This window comes from Canis aureus, chromosome 25, assembly GCF_053574225.1.
Source record: "Canis aureus isolate CA01 chromosome 25, VMU_Caureus_v.1.0, whole genome shotgun sequence".
Lineage (NCBI taxonomy): Eukaryota > Metazoa > Chordata > Mammalia > Carnivora > Canidae > Canis > Canis aureus.
Window position 1 is genome coordinate 31,477,120 of NC_135635.1, and position 18,864 is coordinate 31,495,983.

General features: G+C 37.2%; 1 protein-coding gene across 2 annotated transcripts in view; it reads right to left on the reverse strand.

Annotated features, from left to right (window-relative positions):
- DERA (deoxyribose-phosphate aldolase) overlaps positions 1 to 18,864 on the reverse strand; it is a 117,419-nt gene that overhangs the window by 51,921 nt on the left and 46,634 nt on the right. For both annotated transcript variants that reach the window (XM_077870930.1, XM_077870929.1), the window contains exons 2-5: positions 12,864 to 12,961; positions 11,370 to 11,517; positions 9,792 to 9,887; positions 7,525 to 7,659 (exon numbers count right to left, since the gene is read on the reverse strand). In XM_077870930.1, coding sequence (XP_077727056.1) covers positions 7,525 to 7,659; positions 9,792 to 9,887; positions 11,370 to 11,517; positions 12,864 to 12,961 — 477 coding nt within the window. The remainder of the gene's footprint in view (positions 1 to 7,524; positions 7,660 to 9,791; positions 9,888 to 11,369; positions 11,518 to 12,863; positions 12,962 to 18,864) is intronic.

Below are 18,864 nucleotides of genomic sequence, written 5' to 3' on the forward strand. Positions count from 1 at the left end.
ACAGAAACCAATAAAGAACATTATTGAGACAATCTGCAAAATTTAAGCAGTCTATGGATTTAATGGTAGTATGATATCAATGTTAATTTCCTGATTTTGATGGTGCACTGTGGCTTGGTCCAAGTGTTCTTGTTTTTAGAAAATAAACACTGAAATATTTATGAGTAATGGGTTGACAGGTCTGCAACTTAATCACAAATAATTAAAACAACAATTACATATACACAATTTTATATATATGCACACACGTACATATGTATACACAAAGAGACAATAAGAAGGCAAAAGGTAGATAGAGCAGAATTTTTTTTTAAGACTTTATTTATTCATGAATGAGAGACACACAGAGAAAGAGGCAGAGACACAGGCAGAGAAAGAAGCAGGCTCGATGCAGGGAGCCTGACATGGGACTCGATCCAGGGTCTCCAGGATCACGCCCTGGACCGAAGGTGGCGCTAAACCGCTGAGCCACCGGGGCTGCCCAATAGAGCAGAATTTAATCATTGTGGAATCTCAGTGAAGAGTAAACAGTTGTGTGGATGATTTTTACAACATTTCTGTAAGTTGAAAATTATTCAAAAATAAATGTTAAAAAGACATGTTTCACTACACTATTGTAATTTATTTAGCATCTAGATATTTTTTTTATAGAAGGGCTTTCGAGATTATCAACTGTTCTGTTTTTTAAACAAAAAAATGATTATATATGGTACATATTATTTGGTAACTTGCTGTTTTCCCCTTGAAATATCACATACATCTTTCCATATTAATAAATATAAGTTTGTAAGCACAATTTTTAATGGCTGCATAATCTCCCATTGCATGGTTATAAATAATTTATTCAATCATTTTTCTATTATTGGATACTTAAGGTTTCAGTTTTTTTGCTATTACGAACAATACTTCAGTAAACGTCCTATGGTTACATCTTTGCATACATCATGACCTATTCCTTAGAGCCTTTATTAATTTTTCTGCTCACATACTTCCATGTAATCCATGTTCATTGCTAAAAATTCAAACATTACAGAAACTCAAAATTCCCCATTTAAAAAAAAGAAAAAAAAATCTTGCATGTAACAGAAAAATAATAATCAGGAAGGCTATTATAAAAGATGACTGACAAATGAAAATGGAATTCAAACACCTTGACTGCAAATTAGTCAGAATAATGCAAAATACAACAAAACACATACCCCAGAGAAGATGCTGGCATAGTGATGTCACATTAAAAATCTGATAATAAATGTTTTGACTTTTAATGAGGTTTTCAGGAATAGCAAAAGTGGGTGTACTAGAAACCCAGGATATATTACACTGTTGATGCATAATCAATATAGTAGCACAACCAGCAGAGGAGTTGTCTCCTATCTGTCCCCTCACATCCCTCCTACTAGTGCCACACTGAGAAGGAGGAATGGAGGTCGTAACCTGACCTTCTGCTCATCCTTCCCAGCTGAAAAACAAGTGAGGCTGTGTTGACGGAGTGTGTTCACTGACAGGAATCAGAGAACCTAGCCACACTGGGAAAGGCCTGTGTGATGAGAATGTAGATCCAAGGAGCAGAGGGGGTCACGCTGCATCTGTTTTAAACAGCATCCCAAACAGTTGACAACTGACTCTACCTTCTGCCTCCCTGTGTCAGCAGGAACTTGCATCTATAGCATTTTGCTTTTCTCCATTCAAAATTATCTTATTTGTCTCCAGCTTCCACCTATAAGGAAAGTATATTCTTAATCTTGAGACTCCTGGCAATCAGTTAAGTTTTCTGGAAAAGCTCTGCTATAAGACAAAGAAAACTATGTTACTAGTAAAGCTTTCATGAATACAAATTATGACTTAAGTAAAAATCCAAGTGTTTAAAGACTATGTTTCCTATCTAAAAGTCATAAAGCAGATTCCCTTTTATATTTCATGCTATTCAAATACACTTAAAAAATAATTGTTAACGAATATATCTAAGCAATTATTTTTGAGTACCAGGAAGATGTTCAACACTGCACAAGAATGGCCTGAAAATAACTCTTAAGATAATTATATGTACAGTAAAACACTTAATATAAATTGTGCAGCAACCTTTGAAACTAAAAAAGTCACAAAATGTTCAAGAACAGTTTTCATCCACCAATGCAACTAATTAATCTTGTAAGACTAAAACAGAGATGAGCTCAAACACCAGGTAGCAAAAGTAACCTACGAGAGATAAAACACACACATTTTGGTCAATAGTATTTGAAGTTTTAAAGAATCATAGCCTAAATACAAAAGCCATAAAAGTCTACAGCTATCATAAGTATCTCCAGAATTTTTCTGTTATAAACAACCCCCAAAACCGAGAAACCACAGATTATAGATTATGTGATTCCTCTCCAAACAGTGTCTATAGATTTAGAGATTGCTTTTCTCATAAGATATTATGATTAAGAGCTCTATAAAACAAGGAAAAATTCCAATTTCTTTTAAGAGTTGCTCTTTCTACCATCCTTCTTGTGTTAAAATAAGCAAATAAGAAAAACAAACTTCTGGCCTGGATGCAAGATTTTTCAGGATCCACTTCAAAAGACACAATGATCGGCACTGTGGTGTTGGCCCAAATATTTCAATCTCTTGCCCTAAAGCTCTTGATAGCATGAGGCATGTACTCCGCAAACCAAGTTTAGGAGAGCGAGTCAGGGCTGAAGAACCAAAGAGGATAAAATAGGGCTTCGGATACAGGATACAAACAATATTTCCAAGTGCAACACTGAACACAACACACTATGCTGAAAAATGTCACAAAAGAATCCACCTTTGGGGTTGTTTCTGATGATGCTCCAATATGGAATGGGTTTCCAAAAGCCAGTAAAGTCAGCTCTAGGTCCTATATTCAAAGAACTGGAAGATTCTTGAACAAGGCAGAATCTGATAACATTTCCATGTCACTGGTAATATATTAAGGTAAATATATGCAGCAGAGAAAGGTCATAAAAAAGTAAAAAATGAACACCTCTGTATTTACAGAGCATGGAATGCATTTAATTTTCAAAACCTGTTCAATAAGATTTATGAGATGATGAACCCCTTCTGGTGAATGCTTTCTTCAAAGAACTGTTTAAGAAATGCAACTTAGATGTCGACTTTAATATCATCATGAAAAAATACTGTATTATAGGTCCTTATCAAGGGAATAATACTCCCAGACAATGAAAATGCCAAATATAAAATCACAGGCCATTATAGCTCTAAAGGACTGTAGAAATCATTAAGTTTTATCCCCTCATTGGTAGCTTATTTAAATGGAGGCAGAGAGAAGTGAAGTGTTTGCCCAAGGACTAGGTATAAATTAGCAAAATCACAAAGACTAAAATCCAAGTCTTTTAGAGTTCTACTTCATTTCCTCAATACATGTACTATTATGGGTACTTCCCTTAACAACATACTATCAGTATCGGAAGGAGGAGAGAGAAAGAGAAGAAACCACAGCTGGCAAGGAGGGATTCATCTGGGCCAAGCAACGGGATGATAAATTTACAAACATTATCTAATTTAATCCCCATTATAACCCTGTGAAGTAGATGCCATTATTCTTATTTTGCAGAGAAAGAACAGAAGACACAGAGAAGTAACTTGCCTAAGACAAAATAGCTGGTAATGGTAGTGCCAGGATTCCAACCAAGGTCTCTGTCTGAAGCAAAGATCTGCTTTCAACCATTGCTAATCTCCCAGAGTTAACCTTCCTTCTTACTCCACAGTATATTTGTTCTGGGTAAGCTCTGGGTCTGGCCACCTCCAGTCATGACCGGCTCACATGCTATCTGTCTGGCTGGGTGCCCCCACCTCTCCTCTAGTCCAGCACAACTTTCCCAGGTAGAGGAGAGCCATCCTTTTCCCAAGAGCTTAGGAGGTAGAAGTCTCTCTGGCAACACTTTCCAGATTAACTCTTTATCCTTAGGCCTTTCTGTTACAGCTAACTGTAGATCCAGGCTAAATAAATGGAAACCCAGAGGAAACACTATTTGTACTAATTAACCAACATATAAGTTCAATAATGTTTCAATTACCCTGCATCTAAACTATGGAACCAAGAACAAGGAGTATGTTTTTTTAAAAGAAAAATAGACGCTCCAAGTTAGTGATTGATTCTCTATGACTATAGGATGGGAGGGAGGGTAGAATCAAAATCATCTGGGGCAATCTTCAAACTACAGGAGCCTATTGCCCTCACCTCCAACACCCAGCTCTGATCTTACATACACTCACAGAAGGGCATGCTAGATTCTGGGAGGAGAGGGGCTGGAGAAAGTAGTTTGAAAATGTCTGTCAGGGAATTCTGAGAACCAGCAATATATTCTGTACCCTATCCAGTTAAAGCTACTGTCCTGGGGTGCCTGGGGTGCTCACTCAGTTAAGCCTCTGCTTTCAGCTCAGGTTATGATCCCTGGGTCCTGGGATCGAGCCCCACATCGGGCTCCCTACTCAGTGGGGCGTGTGCTTCTCTCTCCCTCTGCCTCTTCTCTTGCTTGTGCTCTCTTTCCAATAAATAAATGAAATCTTTAAAAAAAATGTTATTTGTATGCCCTGGAAGGTAGCAGGTAGGTCTTCTGCTAAGAGAGAAGGAGCCTCAAGGTGGCCAGAAGAATTAAAAGCTTGGGGAGAGCAGAGATTTTAAGTTGTCACCAGGGAGAATTCAAGAAGAAGAAAATGAGCCACACCCCACCCCTCCAGTTGCCTCTTTGAGTTCACACCCGAAACTATAGACCCTATAACAGTGAGAACTGATCAGGATACACTCTGAATGGCCAGGTTTAAAAATGGGATTCTTTCTTTTGTGCTCTAACCAGTGTCCTACACACCTCAGTGCACAGAGGAGATGGACCTGGATTTGAATGTGTACTAGCCGGACAGACAGTTCCACTGGTACATTACAAGAAATCAATTTTAGGCTCATATTTTATAGTAAACAGCTAATGAAAGCATGACACTGAAAAATATAATATGTAATCAAATTGAGGCAAATTAAGACAAAATACTGCAGTGAAAAAAGGCTTCAGTCATTACAGGTTTCTATTTAGAATTAAATTTCTAGTATTAAATGTTCCTTTTCAATTTGTTTTGGGTCAAGAGGTTATTAACACCATAAAAAAGTTAATAGAAAAGTATGGTCTAGGACAAAGATGTATTATTATATTTTGCATGAATGCCTGTTATTAGGAAATTATCAGTTCCTAAAAACAACCATTCCTAGTTCATTAAGGGACAGTCAATTACATCAAAACTCATCTCCTATTATATTTTATTTCCCAATTAGTATTCTAGAGACAAGAGCACAAGTTATAATAGAACATATGCTTCTACGTCTACATTTAATAAAAGACACATCGGGTTTTTTTTTTTTTTTATCTAACTAAATCATATAGTTTATTTCCAAATTTGTTTTAAATATTACACACATTCATTTTTTTCCCTCTTATTCTGGCCTGAAATCTTAACTGAAATCTATGACTAGAAGGAAATAAGAATCAATATATAGGGAAAAGGGACATCTATTTAAAATAAGTCTTTTATGAGTGAATGCAAATTGACCAAATCTCATATGAACCATAAAAAAAGGAACAAAAATCAAAAGCACAAAAAGATACTTGTGAACTGTCAAGAATTTAAACTGGGTAAGGATTAAAGATGTTGATGAGTATAGTTGGGAGTATAGGACAATAGGAATGGCTGACATATTTTTTTTCTAGATCATTCAGAACTGTGGTATCAGTGATTGTATTATCCCAGAGCACAGTGATGCTCATGGAGCTGCTGAAATCTCTGAGGTGACCTGCTCCACAACTAATAGTGCTGTGCCTTTTGACTACATGTCTCTTTTTATTTAAATATTTGTGTTATTGTTGTTTCATAAGATCCTTTGCTATTAAGCTTTTTAATGTCAGTCCCCATTTAGCTCCTTATTGCAATCTGTCCTTCCATGCCAGAACTTCCCTCAGTCCTTTCCATCTGGGCACAGAAATGTACATCATTTAACTTGTTAAGAATGTATGAGAACACAGTTAACATTCTAAGCTAAAAGACTACATTCTCTGGCCTCACTTGCAGCCAAGATGGCCATGTAATTCAGTTTGAGCCAAGGAGGTATATACAAAAATGCTGTGGGAGACTTTTAGGATAAGACAGCCCTTCTTTCCTGTTATCTGGGAGATGAGTGGAAAGGCTGGAGCTTCAGAAGCCATCTTAGATGATGGAGTGCCCTTAAGTCTGAGAGTAGAAGCCACCCCACCCACTTTGGAAGTGGAAGATCAAAATAGCATAGGTCATTAAGAACTTTTTGGGACTGCCACAGTACCCCTGAAATACCTACCTCCAGATTTTGTATAAGAAAATAAATCCTCAAGTGTTGAAACTACTAAATCTTTGCTACTCTGTAACCAAAAGCAATTCTTAATGGATAAACAATGGAATTAGGATTTATAGAAGATAAGCTAGATGGACCGATGGATAAGCAACACAGAAAGATAACAATGAGACATTGGCAAGTCCAATAAGTAGACTAAAAAAAAATACATTAAGTATAATCCTACTTTTTATTTAAACTTTTAAAAAGGATGTCAGTTGCATGTGTGTATATATGAAGAGAAAAAAGTCTGAAAAATTGTGCTGTTATGAAGTTATTTCTAGGGGATAAGATTATGTGGAACATCTATTTCCTTTATTACTGGTTAGAATTTTTGTTTTTAACAGCAAGCAGGTAAAACCTCAATAATGACTATAAAATATGCCATGTATTTCATATCCACCTATCTAAAGAGACAACATATTATTCTGGTTTTATCTTATGATTTAATTAAATATTTTAGTTGAACTATTTTTATAATGATTTTTTTGAAGCAGAGAATTGTACTTATCTTAGCTATCAACAATCTCTAATATACAAAATATATTTAAGGCAAAGGTCAAATCTATTTTTTTAATATCTAATTATAAAAACAACAGCTTGTTACTGAAATGGGTGATGTTTTATCATAATTGGTATGATAGTAAATCATGAATCTCAAAGGTAAATATAAAGTAGTATCCATAGGAATTATGCGTAAGAACAGCAGGAGTGAAAACAGACTTAGCAGACTTATTACTAAGTCCACATCCTCAAAATCCACCAAGATTAACATTAAAAAAGGGAAGTTTCTTCCACCTATTAAAATAAACTTTGCATAAATGACTTGCCTAGAGTGATTTATGTATTGAGTAATAAAACACTAGAGAATAGAATAAAAATTAATAATCTACTGCATAGAAATAACCACTCACCTAAGCACTCAAAGGGATCTAAAAAGTTAATGCAGGTGGGCAACTACCTAGGATTTATGAGGGGAACAAGGAAAAGCAATACTAGCCATGTTTTCTCTGAAATTCACCCTCTGATCTGGTGACTTGTAACCTAGAACAATGACTTCCAAAACATGTTGCCTCTTATCCAATCCTCACCATTTGATTCACGCAGGAAGAACTATGTCTCCCTTTTGGGGAAGGACTTGCACATACCTTCCCACTGGCCCCTCAGCACCAAGGTCCTGTTAATGACCACGTCAATTTCTGTGGCTCCATCTTCCACAGCCAATCTGATCTCTTCCAATCGTGTTTTTAAATGAGTCTGTCCAGCTGGAAAGCCAGTGGCCACTAGTAGAGAGAGAGAAAAGAAAGGAAAGAGGGAAGGAGGATAGGAAGGGAGGGAGAGAGGGAGACAAATTTCAGTTGGTGTATCTCAACTAGGAGTTTCATACAAAACAAAACAAAACAAAACAGCATTTTGATCAAGGAATAGATGACACTAAAGAGCTTCTACACCCTTATCTTACAAAGTGAAGTGCAAAGAAACAGAATGTCATCTCATGATATTGGAGTTAGGATAAATATTAGTATTTTGTTGTCTGAAAAACCTGAAATCAAGTTTCTGTGGAGATGCTCATAAGCAGGCTTTAAATAAACAGAAATTAAGAAAATATGTATCATCACAGTGATAGTCATAAAATAGTAGTTATAGACTTGTCTTGATGGACACTGGTTAATTATGGATCCTACTCTTAATCAAATTGGTTATCACTGTATTCTTGATTTACTCACTAACATTTACAGCTGTTGTAACCAAATGGTAACATAGGTTCTTCTCACTGCCTATCTTAAAATGAATAGCCATATAGATGAGAATAAAGGGAAGAGACTGTACCAGGGAAAAGCATCTAATAAAGTCTACAAAACTGGGGCAGGGGTGAGTTGGGAAGAGCAAAACCAAGCACAAATTTCTTTAAAAATGGAAACACAGCTACACTTCAGAAAAACCATTACATTTTTTACATGTGCATCATTAATTCCACTTCCATTACTAATGATAACCTTTTATATTTCCTTGATGTTATTAAATTCCTTGGGTCTGCTATCTTAGAGGGAAGCATGTTTCCCTGTTGTATAAAAGAAAAGTTGAATTGACTGAGGCTGATGAAAAAATTTAAGGTTGCTGCCAAACACTTTCAGAATCTTCACAAGTAGCTTGTATATCAATACTATGTGTTTCTTCTGATGTATCCCTAATAAAATAAAGTAATCATGTTTAGACTCCTTATTTTAAAGCACCAGGATATTCCTCTAAAAATACAATCTAATTTTGTATCTATCCATAACACACACACACGCACACACACACACACACTCACCTACACAGAAACTTTAAAGACTCTTCTTACTTTCTTGCCAAGTCCTATTGGGTCTATCTTAAGTAATAATTCCTGAACATACCCTCTCTTCTTTACCTCCCAGGCTTTGGGGTGGCTCTCCTCACTTCTCACATGGACTATGGTAAGTCTCCTTAACTCCCTGTCACCTCTCTCTACTGTATCCACTACCATCCCCCTGACTCATTGCATCATGCAGCTGATCATGATATGCCTTTGCTTAAAATCTTGCAGTATCCCTCCCATCAGCAGAATAGACTCCAAATGCTACTGCCAGACCTGGTTTCCCTATGTGAACTGGCCCTAATCTACCTCTTCCTCTTCAACTCCCAGAGCTCCCCCTTCATCCCAATTTAGATCCAACAATTATAAACTACTTGCAGCTCCCTGTGCATGCTTCTGTGTCTTCACACATGCTAGTTCTTCTAAAATGCCATTCCCTATCTCACCAACACCGTCAACTCCTCCTTCTCCTTTGAGACCCCAAGCAGTTATCTCCTCTACGAAGAATCCCCTCACTCTCTGAGCATTACCAGTCCGTGCAAAATAAATCACCCCCTGCTCAGAGTTACAACTGTACCTTCTGCATATCTTTACTATCACACTTTACATATATATAATACAACATATCCTGCCTGATGTTTTAAACTCGATCATTCCTCCTAAACAACCAAGTTTCCTTAAGGACAGGGATACAGTTCTGTATTCTTGAAAACGAGTATGGTTTGTTACTCAGGAGGCAATTAGATACTGAAAGAATGAGTAAAAAAGAAATAATTAAATATATAAAACTTGGGGCACCTGGGTGGTTCAGTGGTTGAGCCTTTGGCTCAGGTCATGATCCCAGGGTCCTGGGATCAAGTCCCATGTCAGGCTCCCTGTAGGGAGCCTCCTTCTCCCTTTGCCTAGGTCTCCGCCTTTCTCTCTGTGTCTTTCATGAATAAATAAATAAAATCTTAAATACACACACACACATACAACTAATTAACGTCATAATATAAATTATATATAAAACCCCAGGGGTCTGAGCAGAAGAGCTAGAAACAGGTAGAAGGACAACAGCAAAAGTCAAAACCATCTTACCCGAAGCCACCGGGATTGTACAGCCTGCAGTCTTCAGTGCTTTTACAGCATCAGACACCCGTGCAGGATAAACACAAACAGCAGCGGTAGTAATGCCTGTGAAGAAAGAATCATAATGGCCTGCTTTATGGGAAGCTCAATTTGCATAACACACTTTTAATTATTATTTACACCATAACACTGGCAAAAATCAAAATGAGAGGAAGAATAATTCTATGATGCTGCCCCAAATGAAAAAGTTTTGGCTCTCTGAAGTCCCTCCTAGTTCTTGAAAATATGGATCATTTTCCCCTTGGACAAGTCATGGAATAATTGTGATGCACTGTTTTTTTGCAGTCAATATAAGACCACAGTTTCTAAAAACTCCTAAACGGTTAAACTTAATGGCCTCAACTCAATGAAAATATTTGATTTCAAGTAGGTAACAAAATCCAGATTTGTAGAGTTAACAAACAGTGGCTGAAAAAAGTAGACATGAACCTTACGGGGTAGTATAGCAAAATGACATTTAACTGATCATATTTCCTCTCTTTTAAGAAATAACACAACCTGAATTTGGAGTCCTCATTTGGAGGGATAAGCTCTTATATTAAAAAAAAAAATCGAATAGCCACTATAAAACAAAGCAAGAACATAGACTCATACAAAGTTGCTACTCTTTTTCAGCCTCTCCCACAAAGTTGTTACTTTTAACAATGTTGTATAGGCCTATAAGTAGGTGGTGTTTTTATTATCAACTCAAAAGAAACATAATAGATATTTTTCAAAAGCTGTGGAGTTGTTCAGGCCTATAAATTATTTTCAAATTACTTGGGATAAAATACCTGCATTGGGCCTATGTAACATCTCTAGTTGCATATTCATTATGGACAGGCATTTGGGAATCATGAAGCATCCCTCCAGAGAAAGATGTGGCTCCTAAAATCAGCCCAGTGAGAACCATGGCGTACGGTCTTGGAAACACCATTTAGTCTTCCAGACCTCAGTTTCCTCATTTAGAAATAGGGGATCAACTCTCAAAGGTCTTCTCCATTCCTAAAATGTTAAGATTCTAAACTTACGGCAACTTCATAAAGTCTTTTCTTTCATGTATACTAAGAGAGTGAATATAACTTTTTTCAAAAGATCTAACCTAATATACGAGCATGCAATATTCCCCATTTGCATTTTATTCTCCAAAGTATTTCATTTACTCACAGAAAATACTTTATGTATGAGATGTGATTATTAAGTAATGAGACTGGCTTTTGCACATGTGGCTAGGGAATGAAAATCAGTATTTTAGAGTCACTAGATAGAAATTTTTCCACACTGAAAAACTGCAAAGAAAAATAAAGAAACTCTCTACCAGCAACTTTAATCCATGATGGAAAGAACTGACCTAAAAATGAGACTCAGATTCTCTCCCTGCTGTTTTTCAGAGAAGAATCTTAATTATTTGTCTATGTACACAATTCAACCATGGATTTTTATTGCTGTTATCATTTTAGCAGCTGAATCTTGTCTTAAGTCCTCTTAGATTTAGTAATTAGTTCTGTAAAGAGGCAAACACAGACAGATTAAACACAACAACATTACCTTTATCGTGCATATTTAAAGCTTTTAAGAGATCTTCCCGGATTGGATACTTGGCTTTATAACAGAGCCTCTGAACATTGGAAGATGTGTCATCCCCTGAAAGTGTAGTAAGATCTATAAAGGTAACAGCTTTCAGGAGCCAAGCAGCCTGGTTTAAGAAAAAAAAAAACAAGTTTAAAAAAAAATCATTTCCAATTCAGTGAATAGAAAATCATTAGACAAACAGGGGTACTAAAATCTGACATCTAAGGCATGTCATTTTCATATGTGCTATAAGCATTGCTCAAGAGTGACCAATAAGATGAACACTGCATAGAACAAAATAAAAGAGTAGCCTTAAAAAAATTATTTTTCCAGGGCGCCTGGGTGGTGCAGTTGGTTAAGCATCCGACTCTTGGTTTTGGCTCAGTTTGTGAGCTCAGGTTTGTTGAGACTGAGCACTGAGTCAGGTTCTGGGCTCAGCTCTGGGATTGAGATTTTTTTTCTCTTCCCTTTGCCTCACCTCCCAAGCACACGTGCTCACTCACTCCATCAATAAATAAAATCTTTAAAAAAATTATTTTTCTTTCCATAGCTATCCCAAAGTGAAATCCCTAATAGATCAAGCCTCCCCACATGAGACTTCTCTATCTCCTCAACTAGGAGCCCCTGATAGCTACCATGGTATAGTAGAACTTGGGAATAAGAGAATCTCTATCTGATATTTTACCTCCAGCCCTGGGATCTGGGATGAGATATTTAGAAAAGAGTCTCTAATTTCTTTGTCGGTTTTTTTTTCCACCTTAATCCAATTCTGTTTTTAAAACAATATTCATAGTTCATAATTCATTCTAATGAATTTCCTTTTACCTTTCAATAGGAATATTTCCAAGGATGAGCAAAATGTAAAATGTCACCCTAAAATATTCTATCACAATATTTTGCCTCATTTGTGAAATGAACTCTGAACACCTTTTAGTCTTGTGATGCACAGCACATCTTTGGTCAGTATACACTGAAGGATATGCTGACCACAAGTACCCTGTGAAACATCCTTTTTGAGTTTTGGAAAATGATTTATGAAAATTAATAGTAAGGTAAACACAATGGTCAAAGGAGGTCAACTCTTATGCCTAAGGACCTCAATAGCAAACACACCAGGTTTAGATGTTATGGTTTAAAAATTAAAATAGAAGACAACCAAAGAAGGTATGTCTAAGGAACTGAATAAATGTGTTGAGGAAGTATGCCATTTAATTCACTCATGAATAAAGATGCCTCAAATTCATTTGCGGCTTTGCCACTCAAGAGTGATAAGATTTTTAACTTGTTTGGATAAATGTGTTATCTTTCTTCAACCCGTCATCATCATATATGAATTATTAAAATAAGTCATGGACAGCTGCAATCTTTTAAGTTTAGATGCATCTTGAGCAAAATTCAATATTGCGGCCTTGAGGGAAGAGACCAGGCATTGTAAACTACAGGAATAGAATACTCAAGAAGAAACCTTACTTGCCACTCCTTTTTCACGGTTCTCCGAGTCTGGATTTGTTCTGCACGCCTCAGAACTGCTGGTTGATTCACTTGTATTTTGGAGATCCAACTAAGGTCTAAAGGGGAAAGAAGAACACTTCTTATTAAATATATTCACCTATTTTTCCATGGCCCTTGAAGGGATATATCATTTTACATGAAAACTCTTTTAAAGCTTATGCTTCTTTTTGCACAATTACAAATAAATAACCTTGTTGAAAGAAACCCAGTCATGAAAAGGCATGCTTCATGTAAAATCAAGTACATTTGGAACTGGAAGGACCTGTATTGATTCATTACACAGACACGTCTAACGAGGGAGGAAAATGTTGTGTTACCCATGCCACGTGCCTCACTTCTGACAGCAAAGACTTATTTGTAAGAGCCCAGTGCAGGAGAACAAATGATTAATAAATACCTAAGTGAATTAATGTTGGGGCTTAAAGGAATCCTTGATCACTACCCCCTTACTGACAAGATTAATATCTCCTAGATGCTGATATGATATAGCCCATTCTTTCCTCAAAGGAGACTTTTTCCAAATGTATTAGAAATTACAACATCGACAGAACAGAAGTTAGAAAAAGAGAAAGAAAAAAAACAAGGTGTTCAAAATTCTGGGAGATATCTCTACTGCTTCTGTTTCAAAATGCTCTTCCCTACCTCGATCCTACCCTCTGTCTTAATTAACCATAATTTGTTTTAAAACCAGCCTACATGTTGGCTTTCATGAAAACACTGCCCACTCCCCAGATAGAGCTAACATTTGGATGCTGTTGTACTATATAACTTGTATTCAGTTCATCAAGGAGTCATGGTAAGATGGTGTCCTGTCCTTACTGTATGGAGTCATGATCTTATTTTTGAGTGTCTAACACATGAAAAACACAATGTGTATTTCAATTATATTTCAGTTTTATCCACCAACACTCTATTACATGGGTGACCTCGCAGTAAATTGAACACATACCCATTTATCTTCTATAACTAACATATATATATATATAACTTTTATATCCTTCTAATAACCTCTTCTACCTTCTACAACTAACTTCCTTTTTATATCCCTCTAGCAACTTCTTCTTAGAAGAGACTTAAAAAACTACTATGGAAAAGGAAATAGCCCCAATTATCCACAATTTTGCTTTCTGCAATTTCAGTTACCTATGGTCAACTGCAGCCCAAGAACAGATAATCCTCCTTCTGAGGTAAATCAGAAGGCGAATAGTAGCCTGATGTTACATCACAATGCCTATATCATTCACCTCATTTCCTCTCATCAGGTAGGCATTTTATCATCTCACATCATCACAAAAAGGGTGACTACAATACAAAAGAGTATTCCAGAGACCACATTCACATAACTTTTACTATGCCATATTGTTATAACTGTTGTATTTTATTATTAATTACTGTTGTTAATCTCTTACTGTGCCTAACTGATAAACTAAAATTTATCATAGATGTGTATGAATAGGAAAAAACATAGTATATATGTTCAATGCTGTCTACACTTTCAGGCATCCCCTGGGGTTGGTCTTAGAGCACATTTCCCACAAATAAGAGGGGACTACCATACACAATTCTCTGTAATGTGGTGGAGAAAACTACTAACTGCATATTGCACTATGTAACAACACAAATAATGATGATGATAATAATAATAATAATAATAATAATAATAATAATACAGTATTTGTATCCACCATAAAAATAAGACCACATTTCTACAAAAGAATTCGTTTCCAATTGATTCTGCCTATCAATATTAATATTGTAGAAATTCCAAGTCAGAGTCTGAGTGATTAATAATGATATACTTATTTAAATATCACTGAATAAGGAGCAGAGTCTGGATGCTTTTTTTCCCTAATTAAATTATTTTGTTAGCCGAAATCATTTAACAAAACAGGTTTTTAACATTTCAATCCATCTGCTCCTCAAAAGACACTGTATGTTTTCCTGCTCATCTGCTGAGCCAAAATCACAGAGAAAAAGGGAGTCTAAGGTCAAGCAAACGAAACCTGCCTCTTCTTTTGCAACCAAAGATGGGTTCTAGGTAAAGCCCAAAGAAATAAGACCAAAGAGATACACCAGACTCATCCTAATTTATAAGACCTATAAGAACCCCTCTCTACCCAAAGGCAGGGGAGATTCTTTTTTATAAAAAAAAAAAAACACTAATAATGAATGGTGATTAGGCTTATGGCAAAGATTGTTTCTGGGAGATAGTAACAATGAGGTAGAGTTGTGTGAAATATAAGGCTTTGAAGCAACCTTTGACAGTGGCCAAAACAGGGACGCCTATCTGTGGGGCAAGGCTTTGAGAGGCTTTCCTTTATCTGTCATAAAGCCCCTCCCCACCTCCTCTCTCCTCCCTACACACACTGCCACCACTGGAAGTACTGCTACTGGAGAGACATCTCAGGCAATCCAAGACTTCACCATCTGGCTCCCTTTGCCCTCAGAGGACCCCTCTTCTCCTTCTCTGCCCCTCCAACCCTGTGGCACAGCTCTCACTGGCAATGATGTCACCTTCTGTCTCTGGATCTGTGCATGCCGGTGGTTCCTTCTGCCCTTCGTTATCTTGCCAATACGGTTAACTCCTCCTCAACCCTTAAGACTTAGTTCAAAGGCCACCTTCTCTGTGAATCTTCTCTCACCCACACAAGTTGAGCTATTCCTTTGCTTCTTTGCACTTAATGCTACCTTAGCATCTATCTTTAGTGTAGTCCCCTAATTCTGAATGCACTGATTTGTCAAATTGTTTATATTCCCAACAGATTTTTAAAACTCCAAGCAAAGTGCCTGACACATGGGTGGCATTCAATAAATAAAATGAGTGGTTCTCCAAGACCAGAAATGATCAAAATTTGGGCAGTATCTTTCTCAACTACTTTTTCTTAAAAAAAAAAAAAATTAGTGTTTACCTCCCCCCTCCAGCTTTACTGAAGTATAACTGACAAAAATTATATATGTTTAAGATATACATCTTGATGTTTTGATACACATATACATGGTGAAAAAATCACCACAATCGAGCTAATTATCTATCACTTGACACATTTCCCATGTTCTTTTTTTTTTTTTTTTCTTTTTCTTTTTTGTGTGGGCTAAGAACATTTAAGATCTACTCTCTCAGCAGAATTCAACCATACAATATAGTTTTGTTAACAATAGTCACATTGGGGGTGCCTGGGTGGCTCAGTCAGCTGAGTGTCTGACTAAGGTCATGATCTCAGTCAGGGTCCTGGGATGAAGCCCCTTATAGCCTGGCTCCATGCTCAGCAGGGAGTCTGCTTGTCCCTCTCCCTCTGTTCCTCCCCAGGCTCACTTTCTCTCTCTCTCTCTCTAATAAAGAAATAAGATCTTAAAAAAAAAAACACAAAACATTAGTCACAGTGCTGTACACTAGGTCTCTGCAACTTATTCATCTTGAAAGATGAAACTCTGCACCCCAACTGCTTCTGATTAAAGAACTTGTGGATCTTCATAAGAGAAGCTGGGACTGAAACATGAACGCAATACCTAAGGGCATCTGCCTTAAAAACTAATTTTTAGTACAATTCTCCACCAAAGGTTAGAACCCACAAGGCCTGCTCTCACACTTCTGAGACACTACTTGCTAGAGGTCCCCGCAAACCACCTACTGGAGGATGTAATAGGATTACTTATCTGGCAATATCAGCCTTCACTGTTAAAAATATCATTAGTGGTCATAAAATTATCCGGCCCCATATTTAATCCAGCCACAAAATTTGCCTCTGTGACCTCCCATGGTAATGAATTATATAAGTGACTATCTCATTTTATTAGCACTTAATTTGCTACTCTTTAATTTCATCAAATAACCCTTGTTCTCTTATTATGGGGTCTAGGGAAAAGAAAGGGCTGATTGGCCTTTGTTATGTCCTTCATAATTTTTAATATTTTATTCGAGTACCCTTTAGCGTCTCCTTTCCAGGAGAAGTGATTCTAATGCACACAATCTCATCAGTACCATAGAATCTTCTCTTATGGGGCCAAGAGGGGTTTCAAGTACACGTGCCTTTGGGAAGAAGAGACATGAAGCCATAATTGGATGGCGATAATATTCTTTTCTCAAAACTCTCCCATGAAAAAATACCCTACTGTGTCTCTTAGTAAGTCATTTGGTTGGCTTTCAGGCCCTTCTGTCAGTTATAAATTTGTTCTCAAATACTCTTCTCACAATTTTTTATTATTATTTTTCCTATGCCTCAGTGGAGACAAATCATCTTCTCTACAAATCCACCATATAGTCTTTTTGTCACTTCCGTTGGTGCTTCCATGGATGTTCTTGCACATATTCACAATATTCCTAAACCATGTAACACCAAGTGAGAACTTTGTAAAATGAGGTTTATTTTGTATTTTGATTTTACCTTTGTTCCTAATGGAGAAAAACAAATTGTGATAATTTATTAGAGATTCTTTCTCCTAAATTTGGGAAAGGAAAGATTAAATTTCCCATGTTTTCTCTTTTCATTTTTTCTGGTTATTTTCAATTCAAATTTGCAACTTCCCAGGAATCAGTCACACCTTCCCATATGTGCAAGTGCCCAGCACAGAAATAGTTGCTCAATAAGCCCCTTGCATCATAGTACATTTATTTTTTTACCTCAGACACTGAAACCAGTGAAATATCAACTTGATCATGTCTAGTATTTGATCTTAGCCTCGGAAAAGGTTAGCATGGCTAGAAAAAAAGAGCCCTGGATGTCAGGGCATGCCTGAACCATTCAGCCTCAAAGATATTCAACATATGTAAATGAGCAGACTCAGCCTTATTCAATTCCTAACCAAAGATACAAGACAGATACCATGCTGAGAGCCTCATCCTTACTAACAGGTAGAAACTAGAATTAATTTTTTTCCCCAAAGTCTAGTCTACCATCCAATAAGCCCTGGGTGAGCTCTCTAGGGGATCCATGCCCCTAGTGGACATGAGTCAACTTGTCCAACATTCTACTGTGTAAGCCTAATTCTTAGAACCTAGACAGATGGTCTAGAAACCATGACACCAACAACCTGACAGCATATATTGCCACCACTCACAGAGCCTTACTACTATGACGTCTCCCACAGCTACTTTGACCCTAATCTACAACTCCCATCCCACATACATTCTCCATCTAGACCTTTCTTTAGGATATCAGTCTGAGTCCAGGTGAATAATGAGTTTACTACACTCCCTAAAATACTTCAGAATAGATTTCAGGCACCAAGGTGAAGGCCAACATGATCTGTTCACTTGATCCTTTGATACCAGCCTTGAATATTTTCTGCTTATACTCCTCTTCCCTCTGACTGTCATTTCCAGTATGTCTTATATCCATAGCCACATAGATTATAACATTTTCTCAGAACACATGATCACAGTGGAAGAGAGTCTGGGTTCACATTACAGGCATCTGTGCTCTTGCACCTGGCTTCACACACAGCATCATATGGTATTTTAAAAATTTCCCACTTTTCTCTTACCCTTCATCCCTCCTTGAGATATTAGCCCTTTCCCAGCTTTTGCTGCTCTTCACTAATCAATTTTTGTCATTATTCCCCTTCTCAACCAACAGCTATTACCTGTCAGTTAAGCTAGGCATTAAAAGCAGAACCTAGGGACGCCTGGATGGCTCAGTGGTTGAGCTCTACTTTTGACTCAGGGTGTAAGCCTGGAGTCCTGGGATCGAGTTCCACGTCGGGCTCCCTCCATGGGGCCTGCTTCTCCCTCTGCCTGTGTCTCTGCCCTCTCTCTCTCTCTCTGTGTCTCATGAATAAATAAATAAAATCCTTAAAAAAAATAAAAGCAGAACTTGGTCAATTATTCTGACATCCAAATACTGTTCGGTGCAATCTCCAGTTTGCTTACTTCTGTTCCACTTGTTCCCAGGGTACCTGTAATTACTCAGTGACCAGCCTCACAGGCTCAGCAGCAGGTGGTGGCTGCAGTTATGTCGCTAGA